At 39.5% G+C, this 14,144-nt stretch overlaps 1 protein-coding gene and 1 pseudogene across 1 annotated transcript in view; one reads left to right on the plus strand and one right to left on the minus strand.

The window, feature by feature from the left end:
* Positions 1–14,144, plus strand: part of RNF121 (ring finger protein 121) — an 82,296-nt gene that overhangs the window by 28,662 nt on the left and 39,490 nt on the right. Inside the window, exons 2-3 of the mRNA XM_036119407.2 lie at positions 1,830–1,867; positions 4,967–5,108. Coding sequence (XP_035975300.1) covers positions 1,830–1,867; positions 4,967–5,108 — 180 coding nt within the window. The remainder of the gene's footprint in view (positions 1–1,829; positions 1,868–4,966; positions 5,109–14,144) is intronic.
* LOC118552779 (large ribosomal subunit protein eL6-like) lies at positions 9,709–11,070 on the minus strand (annotated as a pseudogene).

Raw genomic sequence — 14,144 nt, forward strand, 5'->3', positions numbered from 1 at the left:
CTCTCTCTCTCTCAAATAAATCTTTACAAAAAAGAAAGAAATGTGGTCCTTACTTGTCTGCTCAGGTACCACCCAAATGGGCATTTCCATTTCTTATATCTACTTGTCCTGGGATATTATGGGACCTCTGTTATTCTAGGGAAATGAAGACCTGAGTTAGGACACCTGAATACATTCTGTGAGGCATTGTGTGAAGTAGGAAAAGGGAGGAGGTGGTTGACTTCATTACCCTGGCAAAGCCTTGAGATATATATATATATTTTTTTAAACTTAGCTGGGACATGTACAAATCAGAAAGCCCTCCCTAAATAGTGATGGGAATACACAGTACACACACATAAAGGATGCCTGGTAAATACGTACTGATTTGACTCAGTAGGAGAGTTCTGCCCATTTTACTTCAAACATTCTTTGTAAAGTACTTTTCTGAAGTTATCATAGGAACAGTGAGAAATTGGGCCTTGAACCTCATAAGTACTAAAGGAATATTTGTTGATTGATTCCTTTGAGGCCTTGTCTCTCTCCTCTACATCAAGAAACGTTTTCACCTCAGGTCAGTGTAAGAATGTATGAATGTAATGTTTTTGACTTATGTACTGACACTTGGTTATGCTTTTGTATGGCTGTAAGAAAGTAGAAGACTTGAGTCATGAACTCAAAGAGTTTAGTAGTATTCTTGAGCAGTGGTTTTCAGCTGGAGGCAATTTTCATCCCACGGGGGACATTTTACAATGTCTGTAAACATTGTTGCTTCTGTGCCATCTAGTGGGTAGAGGCCAGGGATGCTGCTAAAACATCCTACAATGTACAGAATGCTCCCCACCTCACCAAAGAATTATCCAATCCCAAATATCCATAGTGCCAAGGTTGAGAAACCCTGTTCTAAAGGACAAGAACTAACAAATAGAACCAGAACTTTGAAGTTGGAAGGTCATACTGCTAGTTAATAGCAGAGCAGGGACTAAAGCTTAATTCTCCCTAGTCTAATGTGCTGCTTGCTGCCATGGGGCCAGTTAGAGTCAGATGGCATATGACAGAATATTTTATCTAGCTTCATCTCCCACTAATCCTAATTCATACTTTTTGCCCTAGCCATACTCATTTATTTGTATGCTACGCAACTTTATTCCTTCATCTTCATGTTAGTTAGTCCCTTTGCCTGGGACGTATTTCTCCCATTTCTTCATCTGGATGATATTTCACGTCTTCTCCAGGAGGTCTTTGCCAGTCTATAACACTGCAAATTGGATCAGAAGCCATTTCTTTATTCTTCCGTAGCTAGTCCTCAGCATATAGTCAAGAAATTTTCTGTATATATGTGTGACTTCTTGACTAGGCTGTGAGCATCTTAGGAGTTAGGTTTACTCTCCTGTCCTCATTGCCTAGCATAGACATGCAATATACTGTCAGTCATAGACATGAGATAAAGTAAGTTGTTAGAGGGCGCCTGGGTGGCTCAGTCGTTAAGCGTCTGCCTTCAGCTCAGGTCATGATCCCGGGGTCCTGGGATCGAGTCCCACATCGGGCTCCCTGCTCGGCGGGAAGCCTGCTTCTCCCTCTCCCACTCCCCCTGCTTGTGTTCCCTCTCTTGCTGTGCTTCTCTCTGTCAAATAAATTAAAAAAAAAAACAGCTTTAAAAAAAAAAAGTAAGTGGTTAGAGAAGGGAGAGATCAGTGGGAAGTAGAGTATTGGGGAAGGCTTCATAAAGACTGTGACACTTGAAGCTTCTCATAATTCCTTGAAGATAATGATGAATGTATGAGCACCTTATATTGGGCAGGCACAGTTCTAAGACAGTAATGGATTTTTTTGGTGTTGTTTTTCTACAGGTTGATATGTCAGACCTCTCCCCAGAGGAGCAGTGGAGGTAAGTGTGACAGTGTGGGCCCCTCAGGCTGGGAACTGTAAATTAATCCTACTAATAGAGTTGTATATCTACCCTTGTGCTTCCTTGTCTGTGGGGAAGCCATTACTCTTGACTAGTAGGAGAGGTCATTTGTGATCTTCTCCAGTACTTGGGTTACTCCTGGGTAGCTCCTTCAGTCCTGGGGAGTAAATAGGTAATTGCACCAAACTATTTATCTGGGTTTAAATACTACTAGTTCTGCCATTTCCTAGCTATGCTATCTTGGGCAAGTTACTTGATTTCTTACTACCTTAGTTTCCTCAGTTTGCACAATGAAGGTTGCAACAGTACCTACACCTCATAGAGTTGTTGTGAGGACTATTAATATATGTGAAATTCTTAGAACAATGCCTGGCATGTGGTAAGCTTCCAGTAAGTGTTACCTGCTTTGCAGGTGACTATCATCATTAACATCATCATTATCCACGAAACAGAGCAGAGAGATCTGGCTGAAAAATGGGAATAGTGTCTTCTGATCTCAACTCTGCCACTAACTTGCTTTGTAACCGGAGTGAGTCAACAGTCAACAAATACCTTATTATCATGATTACTCATCAAAGAGCCTTCAGAGTGTTTGCCCCACAAGGTAGCTGACCAGTGAGCTGGAATCAACTATGTAAATTTGATTAATAGTACAAAAAAACCCTTTCATTTAGATTATTAAAATAGAGAACGACAAAGATACCAACTTACATGACAAACCCAGAAAGATTTTAGAAAGCTTTAAACTTAATATTCACCAGTTGTGTACCTCAGCTACCAAAACATTCCAAAATTTGGAAGATGTTCATAGAAATATACTGTCTGTTTTAGGGAGATGAAGTGCCACCATGCTTCACTGAGTCCACACTAATTTTGTTGTAAACACTGCATATTAAGAAGATCTTCAGTTAGATAACATCTAGAAGAAGGCAACCAGGATTAATGGTTTTCACATTATGTTATATGAATAGCATTTAAAAGATCTAGAACTGTTAGCGTAAAAGGGCATAGAAAAGTGGTGGTAGGAAGAGGATTGTTTTTGTTTTGGTTTTTTAAATAAGATCATATAAATCTTTGAAAGAGCAGCATTGGGAAAGAAGAATGATTATGTCCTTTGTTGTTCCAGAGTATAAAATTAGGTCCAATGGATTGAAGCTATAGAAAGATGGATTTTGTCTCATCAGACATTTTTAATAATCGTGGTATATTGAGAGGTAGTGAGCTCCTGCCCTTAAAGTATTGGAGTTTTATTCCTTTATTAGCACATGTGAGTACCTACAATGTGCCAGATAGATGGTCCTCGAATTACTTTAAGAGGCATATGTTCTCAGCCAGTGGGAGTATTCAGACAAAGATTGTAAAGATGATGTTTGCATTGGGTGGGAGCCTGAGCTAGAGTTGTTGTTGTCTGGTCTTTTCTCCATATTTGGTACTTTTGTTGTGTACATCCATTTAGTCATATACTGTCCGAGAATAAGAAATTTATCTGTTATCTTTATTTATTTTATTTTTTTATTTTTTTTTTTAAAGATTTTATTTATTTATTTGACAGAGAGACACAGCGAGAGAGAGAACACAAGCAGGGGCAGAGGGAGAGGGAGAAGCAGGCTTCCCGCAGAGCAGGGAGCCCAATGTGGGGCTCGATCCCAGGACCCCGGGATCATGACCTGAGCCGAAGGCAGACGCTTAACGACTGAGCCACCCAGGCGCCCAGTTTCTCTGTTATCTTTATAACTCCCCACAGTACTTAGGTTTTTAAAGTGTCCTTTGCCCTTTTAGTTTAGCTTATCCTCACAACAACCCTATGAGGGAAGCAGCAAAGGTATGGACTTCTTGGATAGATGAAGAAATTGTGATGTAGAGATGTGAATTTTCTTGGCCAAGTCCACATGGATGTCTGAACCTAAGTTTCTGACTCCCACCCGTATTATTTTTTTGTCAGAATCTCCCACCCTGAATGAGTTGATGTAAGATGAACCCTGAGGTGCTGTGGCTGGCTGCTGACATTTGGCTGCCCACTGCCCCTACCATATTTCCTCCCTAACATTTTATTGTGAAAAATCTCAGAAAAGTTGAAAGATTATACAGTAAACACCTTTAGGCCCACCACCTAGATTCTACAGTTAACTTTTCACTGTATTTGCTTTATCGTTTGTCTGTCTGTAATTCATCCCATTGGGTTCTTCTTGAATAGTCTGTCATTGCCCTTGGGAACTCTATGAAGATACCATTTATGTTGTCCTTTCCCTCTCTCCCTAATAGCCCCAGGTATGGAGAATTGGCATAAAAGCTCCTGACTACAGGCTGTATTTGTATTTATTTTTCTAACTCCTTCCTCATTTCTCTGTTGGCTGACTCTGACTCTATTCTTAAAGGAAGGTGTTGGCCAAGAGAATCACTTGTTGCCAGTCCTCTGGACCAGAGAATGCCAGCCTTAGATTAAATAAGAGTTTCCAGTTGCACTCTTCCTTAAGCTCTTGAGGAGGCTATTTACCTGTGGATGCTGATGGTGAGGACACTGTTGGATTCATACAAAGTTGAAGCAGTCCAGATTTTTCAGGCTTTAGCTAGTCTTAGAGAGGATAGGACAAATAAAGCAAGACTTTAACCCTGGAATTAGTACACATCTGCAATAGTACTTCTTTATTGGTGTTATAAATATCATTGACTAAGAGTATGAGATTTTATGGCTATATCCTTCTCTCTGGGTTACTTTCTCCTTCCAGTGACAGGTTGAAATAGGACTGAAATGGGCAGTGACAACAGGCTTCTCCTGGGTCCTCTTTCCCACAGGAAAGGTGTCAGCTGCTTTTGCTCTTGGGGGTGGGCAGCAAACAACCCACCTTTATTTCCAATAGCTGAGCTTCTGACTAAGGCCCATAGAGCCCCTGTTCTATCCCAAAATGCCCATTCTCTAGGGTGTGTGTTTTTCTAGCCCCTAATTTGTATAGTACCCTGCAGATGCAAAGCCCAAGAATGTGTTCTGAGCTATAGACTGGTGGAATATCCCTGGAAAGCACTGCCCTTTTACCAGCACACCTTCCCTGATCTGCCTCACCTCATCTGTTTGACTTTCAGGGTTGAGCACGCACGCATGCATGCCAAGCACCGCGGCCATGAAGCCATGCACGCTGAAATGGTCCTCATCCTCATCGCTACTTTGGTGGTGGCCCAGCTGCTCCTGGTGCAGTGGAAACAGAGGCACCCCCGCTCCTACAATGTAAGCCACTGCCTCTCACTTCTTTTTCTGACAGTTGTCAAAAGACCCTTCCTAAGTATTCTAGGGTCCAGCCTAACTCAGGCTGCATATAGGCAGGGAATAGACAATGATAGTAAACGTTATGTATGAATGGTGAATAGTGTATGGTGGGTATGCATTTAAGAGGCGAGTGATTCAGATGGTGAAAATAGGGATAGAACTTGAGACTACTTTCATGGCCAGGTCTTCCCTTTTAAACATTTTGGGACAGATCCATGAAGGAGATGCTCATCAGGAACTATTCAAGTAAAGGGAGAGGTGGTCGCCTTGTTGGGAAGACCAAGCCTCTTAAGTGAATTTTACAGGTAGGATTTAGATTAATTAAAAAAAAAAAAAAAAAAAACAGGCAATGATAGAGGAAATGAGGAACAAAACATATAAAACATATAGAAAACATATAGCTGAATGGCAGAAGTAAATCTTTCCTTATTGGTAATTACTTTAAATGGGTTAAATTCTTCTATTAAAAGGAGAGATTGGCAGATTGGTTAAAAAAACCAAACAAACCATGAGAGACTCACTTTAGATACAAAGACACAGAGAATAAAAGTAAAAGGATGGACAAAGATATTCCATGTACATGATAATCAAAATAGAGCTGGGGTGGCTATTAAATATCAGACCAATAGACTTTAGATCAAAAAAATTTACAAGAGACAAAGGATATTATATATTGATAAAAGGTTTAAACTAACAAGAAGATACTACAATTATAAACATTACTAACAAAGGAGCCCCAATATATGTGAAGCAAAAACTGACAGAATTGAAGAGGGATAGACAGTTCTACAGTAGGTTGCAGAGTTCAGTACCTGACTTTGACTAACGAATAGAGCAACCAGATAGAATATCAGTAGTTAATAGAGGACTTGAACAGCATTATAAACCAGTTAGACCTAACAGACACACAGGGCACACACTACCCAACAACAGCAGAATACATTCTCTTCTCAAGTGCACATGGACCGTTCTCCAGGAGAGAACATGTGTTAGGCCACAAAACAAGTCTCAATAAGTTTGAGAAGATTGAAATCATAGATTCAACCACTCTGGATTAGGACATGACAGGTGCAGTGTACTGGATTTTTTTACGACTGTTATCATAGAAGTTTTTAACCTTTACAAGGGTAACAACCCTTTTTTAACATCAACTTGGCAAACACCTACGTGATAATACTTTGCATAGAATATACAAGTGCATATATAGTAGTAACAATAGCTAACATTTATTGAATTCTCACTATGCCAGCCACTGTTGTAAGTACTTCACAAGTGTGGACTCAGCTAATCCTTGTAATAATCCAGTAAGATAATGTTTTCTCCAATTACAAGTGAGGAACTGAGACAGAAAAGACTAAGTAATTTGCTCCAGTGATAAAACCATTATTTGAACCCAGACAGTTTTACTCCAGGGTTTTGAATCTTAATCTCTGAATAGTTCTTTTTCTCTAGTATATGCTTTTTCAGACCTCTGGTGATATGGTCAGACATGCCCAGGGGTCTGTAGCCCACATGATGTGAACTGCTGCACTATCTCATTTAATCCTTCTAATAGCCCATGAGGTAAGTACCGTGAACAAACTGAGGCCCAGAGAGTTGAGGCATGAAGGGAATACTAATAGATAGAGCCAGGATTTGAACCCGGGTGTTCTGTTTCATATTTCATAATTTCTGTTGTACCATATGTTGCTCCTGGAAAAGGTTTTCCATGAAGGGAACAAGGGATAACCTAGAGCATAGAAGGAAGAGAGGATAATCTTTGCCCTTGAGCAGACACAAGTTCCGAACATTACTGGCTTATAGCCAGCTCAAGTGTTGGCATGCACCACAAATAGAGACATCTGTACCTTCAGGTCACATTGCACTGAAGGACCACATGACACCAAGACTTTTTGAACTGGAGACCATCCAACAGGCTAAGCCATCTGAGATGGGGCTTCACGTCTGGATCCTGGTCATGCTTTGCCCTGTTATCTGAGATAAGTCACTTGTTTGTCAGTGTGTGATTATAATGTGTACTCTATAGAATGGGGATTACCAAGATGATTGAATTGAGCCTGGAAAAATAAGACCACCCATAAATCAAGTGTAGAATGAGAGCCCCATTGACATTTCTGTGCTGGTATTTAGAGATAATCTTAATTATATAATGTTGGCTAATCCCCAAAGATTTTTAAAAACCTGTATCTACAGGAAGTGAGGATTCATGTATGTACTATAGTGGTTTTCAGTAAGTACTTTTTAAAAAAACTGTGGAATCCTTTCTTCAAATAATATCTTCAGGAAAAACCCAGTATGGAAAATAATTAAGAGGCCCCTCTGGGGGCACCTGGGTGGCTCAGTCGTTAAGCGTCTGCCTTCAGCTCAGGTCATGATCCCAGGGTCCTGGGATCGAGCCCCGCATCGGGCTCCCTGCTCAGCGGGAAGCCTGCTTCTCCCTCTCCCACTCCCCCTGCTTGTGTTCCCTCTCTCGCTGTATCTCTCACTGTCAAATAAATAAAATCTTTTAAAAAAAAAAAAAAGAGGCCCCTCTGATTGATAGAGGGTTGGATAACCCTGACTCCTCTGCTTCTCAGGAACATATATAGGAGTCATCAGTGTTAGAAAACCACTGATAATGTCATTCCTTAGCTAATCCTTAATAGGAAATGTGACTGTAACTTAATGAAGGAACATGCACAATTATCCCATTGCTTTACTGCCATGCCCTGTAAACATTATGCTGAACTTCACTGATGAGCGAACATGCTAACATTATAAAATATATTGCACTGAGAACCTTAAACCCCTATCTTTCAAAAATTGGAAAAGGAAATCTGTAATGTCCGCTTTATGCTGCTGTTGTACAATGATGATCTAGATTGGTTTTTTAAAAACTTTTATTAACTTGTGTATAATGAATATTTTTACTGCTTTAATTAAAACACTAATTTTGGAAGAAGAAAAATTGCCCAAGATGCTTGTACACAGTAATATCTCCTGTCCTTTTTCAAGCTTATCAGAAGTTGGAGCTGTTTGCCTTGTAGGCAGTATAATACAATGGAGCCAGCCCAATCTGATTTGCTCAGTCAGCTGTCTCACTTCCTAGCTATATGACTTTCTATCTTGAGCCTGTTTTTCTTATCTCTAAGATGGGGTGATATCTACCTCATGGGCTGTGAAGATTATATAAGATTCTATGGCAAAATGTTTTGTAAACTTTAAAACTAATGGTAGTGACTATTGTTGCTCCCACTCCTAAGAGAAAAAGTTCAAGACGTAAAAGTTTTCAGATACTATGTGGAAGAAGAATAGAATTTTATTTTTATTGACAACAATTTCACATAAAAAAATTCACTATTCTGTGGGGTGCCTGATAGGCACAGTTGGTTAAGCAGCCAACTCTTTCAGCTCAGGTCATGATCTTGGGGTTGTGAGATCAAGCCCCATGTCGGGCTCCATGCTCAGCACGGAGTCTGTTTTAGATTCTCTCTCCCTCTCCCTCTGCCCCTCCCGCTCGTGCTCTCTCTCTCTTTCTCTCTCTCAAATAAATAAATCTTTAAAAAAAAAGAAAAACCCATGGGGCGCTTGGGTGGCTCAGTTGGTTAAGCCTCTGCCTTTGGCTCAGGTCGTGATCTCAGGGTCCTGGGATAGAGCCTCGCATCAGGCTCCCTGCTCCACGGGAAGCCTGCTTCTCCCTCTCCCACTCCCCCTGCTTGTGTTCCCTCTCTCGCTGTGTCTCTATCTGTCAAATAAATAAATAAAATCTTTAAAAATTAAAAAAATTAAAAGAAAAACCTTGAAAAAAATTGATTATTCTAACCATTTTAAAGTATATAATTCAGTGGCATTTAGCACATCTGGTGTTGTGCAGGCATTGCCACTATTTAGTTCTAGAACACTTTCATTACCCCAAAAGGAAACCCCATATCCATTAAACAGTCACTCCTCATTTGCCCCTCCCACCAGGCCCTGGCAACCACTAATCTGTTTCTACGTATTTGCCTATTCTGGATATTCATATAAATGAAATTATATAATATGTAGCCTTTGTCTGGCTTCTTTCACATAGCATGATGTTTTCAGTGTTGCAGTATCAGTACTTTATTCCTTTTTGTGGCTGAATAATACTCTGTTGTATGGATATGCCACATTTTGTTTATCCCTTCATCAGTTGATGGACATTTGGGTTGTTTCCACCCTTTGGCTATTGTGAATAGTGCTGCTATGAACATTCGTTATAAGCTTTTATTTGAACACCTGTATTCAATTCTTGGGTATGCCCTGGAGTAGAACTGTTTAACTTTTTGAGAACTTTTTGAGAACAGTTTTCCATAGCAGCTATACCATTTAACATTGTAACCCACAGTACATTGGGTTCCAGTTTCTCCACATTCTCACCAACACTTGTTCTTTTGCTTCTCTTCTCTTCTCTTCTCCCTCCCTCCCTCTTCCTCTTTCTTTTTTTCTTTTTTCTTTTCTTTTCTTTCATATAGTCACCCTAGTGGGCATGAAGTAGTATCTCATTGTGGTTTGATTTGTATTTCCCTAATGACTCATGATGTTGAGGATTTTTTGATGTGTTTATTGACAAAAAAAGTGATGTAAAAAAATGTGTTTATTGGCCACATGTATATCTTCCATGGAGAAATCTCTTTGCCTATTTTTTAACTGCCTTTTGTTTGTTTGTTTCTTTTTTCTCTTTGTGTGTGTGTGTGTGTTGTAAGAGTTCTTTATATAGTCTGGATAGTAGACCATTATTAGATATATGATTTATAAATATTTTCTCCCATTCTGTGGGTTGCCTTTTTACCTTCTCCATAGTGTCCTTTGGTGCATAAACATTTTAATGGATCAGTTATTAATTAGGTTCTTTTTAAGAAATTTAGAACACCAGTTTGTGAGGGTAAACTCCATTTGTGAGAGAAAACACAGAGCAGAGGTAGCCTTGACGCTGAGGAACAGCTTTAATTTTTGGCAGAATTTGTGAGTCCATAGCTTTTTTTTTTTTTAAGATTTTATTTATTTATTTAACAGAGAGAGACACAGTGAGAGAGGGAACACAAACCGGGGAGTGGGAGAGGGAGAAGAAGCAGGCTTCCTGCGGAGCAGGGAGCCCGACGTGGGACTCAATCCCAGGACCCCGAGACCATGACCTGAGCTGAAGGCAGACGCTTAATGACTGAGCCACCCAGGTGCACAGTCCACAGCTTTCTGATCAACCTTGCACTGCTCTGTAATCTCATATTTCTCCTTCTCTGTCGAAGATCTCACCTTCCTGGTGTCTGGGTTTATGTAGCTGCTGCTGCTTGAAGTAAGCATCAGTGAGGTGTTTTGGGATTTTCACACTGCTGATACCAATTTTGGTGTAGGTGGCAATGACAAATTTCTGGTGTGTTCTACGCAGAGGAACTCGATTGAGGGCTAGAGGTCTGGTTACAAGTAATAGGCCACTGCTCAGTGGCTTCAGGAGAACCACCCTCTTACCTCTGTGGCACCCAGTGAGGATGATCAAAATGGTCCCAGGAGTGATGCTAGCTCACAGTTTTCTTACAATGCTGACTAAAAGGTTTTTTGCTGTGGCTCAACAGCTTTCGAGGCACATCTTCAGTAGAGTAATACCTCAGCATCTTGTGAAGTTTAACCACTCGGGTACTACCATTCTTGTCACCGCCAACTGATTTTGTAACAGTAGCAAGAACCTTCTCTTTCTTTTCTTAGCTGTTGACTAGTTCCTCTTGTAGATGGCCTTTCTGGAGTACATAGCTGATCAGGAATAGCTGCCAATTGCTCTGACTAGGAGAGGGTTTCGACTGCGGTGGGGCTTCCCATTTGGCATTTTAGCCATGAGGTTACCCTTCTTAACCTTGCCACCAGCATCAGCCTTCTTGGCTTCAGGTTTCTTCTCCTTAGTATCCAGCTTCTCAGCTTTTTTACTCCCCATCTTGCAAGATGGGAAAGAGGATGCATAAACATTTTTAAGTTTGATGTCCAGTTTATCTCTTTTTTCTTTTTTAATGAATATATTTGACATATAACATTGAGTACATTTTTTTTTTTAGAGATTTTATTTATTCATTTGATAAAGAGCACAAGCAGGGGGAATGGCAGAGGGAGAGGGAGAAGCAGGCTCCCCGCTGAGCAGGGAGCCCGATGCGGGACCTGATCATGTCCCGGATCATGACCTGAGCCGAAGGCAGATGCTTAACCGACTGAGCCAACCAGGCACCCCTGACATTGGGTATATTTAAGGTGTACAATATGTTAACTGATACATTTATTTTTTGCAGTATGATTGACATTATAACAACATTAAGCACCTCTATCACATCACGTAATTATCCTTTTTAGTGGTTGCAATAATTAAGGTCTAGTCTCTTAGCAAGTCTGATGATTAGACTACAGTATTGGTGTCTATATGCATTATACTTAGCATTAGATCTCTATGATAGTTTATTTTACTTGTTCCAAGTTTGCACCCTTAAACCTATTTTTTCTTTTGTTGCTTGTGCTTTTAGTGTTATATCTAAGAATCTGTTGCCAAATCCAAGACTATTAAGCTTTATCTCTATGTGTTCTTGGAAGGGTTTTATATTTTTAGCTCTTACTTATAGGTCTTTGGTCTGTTTTGTGTTACTTTTTGTAAATGGTGTGAGGTAAAGGTCTAACTTCATTTTTTTGCATGTGGATATCCAGTTGTCTTAGCACTATTTTCGAAGAGACTTCTTTTTCCATTGAATGATTTGTCACTCTTGTAAAAAAATCAGTTGACCGTAGATGTATGCATTTATTTTTGTTCTTTCAGTTCTATTCCATTGAACTATATGACTGTGCTTATGTCAGTACCACACTTTTTCTTTATTAATTTTTTTATTTTAATTTCAATGTAGTTACAGTGTTACATTAGTTTCAGGTGTAAAACAGTGATTCAGCAATTCTATATGTTACTCAGGGCTCATCACAATAAGTGTACTATCAATTCCCTTCACCTATTTCACCCATCCCCCTACCCACCTCCCCTCTGGTAACCATCAGTTTGTTCTTTATAATTAAGAGTCTGTTTTTGGTTTGTCTCTTTTTTTCTTTGTTCATTTGTTTTGTTTTTTAAATTACACATGAAGGAAATCATACAGTATTTGTTTTTCTCAGCCTGACTTATTTCATTTAGCATTATACTCTCTAGATCCATCCATGTTGTTACAAATGGCGGGATCCCATTCTTTTTTATGGCTGAGTAATATTCCTGTGTGTGTGTGTGTGTGTGTGTGTGTGTACCACATCGTCTTTGTTCATCTGTTGATTGGCACTTGGGCTGCTTCCATAATTTGGCTATTGTAAATAATACTGCAATAAACATAGGGGTGCATATATCTTTCCATTTAGTGTTTTTGTATTCTTTGGGTAAGTACCCAGGAGTGGAGTTACTGGATCATATAGTAATTCTATTTTTAATTTTTTGAGGAACTTCCATATTGTTTTCCATAGTAGCTACACCAGTTTGCCTTCCTACCAACAGTGCACAAGGGTTCCTTTTTCTCCACATCCTCACCAATACTTGTTGTTTCTTGTGTTTTTGATTTTAGCCATTTTGACAGGTGTGGAGTCATATTTCATCATAGTTTTGATTTGCATTTCCCTGATGATGAGTGATGTTGAGCATCTTTTCATGTGTCTGTTGCCATCAGTATGTCTTCTTTGGAGAAATACCTGTTCATGTCTTCTGCCCATTTCTAATTGGATTAATTGGTTCTTTTTGGTGTTGAGTTATATAAATTCTTTATATATTTTGGATACTAACCCTTTATTGGATATGTCATTAGCAAACATCTCCCATTCAGTAGGATGTCTTTTAATTTTGTTGATTGTTTCTTTTGCTGTGCAGAAGCTTTTTATTTTGATGTAATCCCAGTAGTTTATTTTTGCTTTTGTTTCTCTTGCCTCAGGAGACATATCTAGAAAATGTTTCTGTGGCTGATGTCAGAGAAGTTATTGTTTGTGTTCTCTTTTAGGATTTTTATGGTTTTAGGTCTCACATTTAGATCCTTAATCCATTGTGAGTTTATTTTTAATTTGTTGAGATGTGTTTTGTGGCCTCATATGTGATCTCTTCTGGAGAACATTCCATGTGCACTTGAAAAGAAAGTGTATTCTGTTGTTTTAGGATGGCATGTTCTGAATATATCTGTTTGATCCATCTGGTCCAGTGTGTCATTCAAAACTGCTGTTTTCTTGTTGATTTTCTATTTGGATGATCTATCCATTGATGTTAAGTGGAGTGTTAAACTCCCTTACTATTATTATATTACTGTCAGTTACTTCCTTTAAGTGTGTTATTAGCTGCTTTATGTATTTGGGTGCTCCCAGTCAGGTGCATAACTACTTACAATTGTTACATTTTCTTGTTGGATTGTCTCCTTTATGATTATTAGTGTCTTTCCTTATCTCTTATTACAGTCTTTGTTTTAAAGTCTACTTTGACTGATATAGGTATTGCTACCCTTGCTTTCTTTTCACTTCCATTTGCATGAAAAATGCTTTTCCATCCCCTCACTTTCATTCTGTATGTGTCTTTAGGTCTGAAATGCGTCTCTTGTAGCAGCATATAGATGGTCTTGTTTTTTTTATCCATTTTGTCATCCTATGTCTTTTGATTGGAGTGTTCAGTCCATTTACATTCAAAGTAATTATTGATAGGGGTGTCTGGCTGGCTCAGTAGGAGGAGTGTGCGACTCTTGATCTCAGGGTCATAAGTTTGAGCCCCGTGTTGGGTGTAGACATTACTTAAAATAAATAAAAAATTTTTTTTAAATGTCTTATAAAAAAAACAAAGTAGGGGTGCCTGGGTGGCTCAGTTGGTTGAGCGACTGCCTTTGGCTCGGGTCATGATCCTGGGGTCTTGGTATTGAGCCCCACGTCCGGCTCCCTGCTCAGCAGAGAGCCTGCTTCTACCTCTTCATCTGCCTGCCACTCTGCCTACTTGTGCTCTCTCTCTATCTCTCTGTCCAATAAATAAATAAA

Source organism: Halichoerus grypus, chromosome 11 (genome assembly GCF_964656455.1).
Source record: "Halichoerus grypus chromosome 11, mHalGry1.hap1.1, whole genome shotgun sequence".
NCBI classification, from domain to species: domain Eukaryota; kingdom Metazoa; phylum Chordata; class Mammalia; order Carnivora; family Phocidae; genus Halichoerus; species Halichoerus grypus.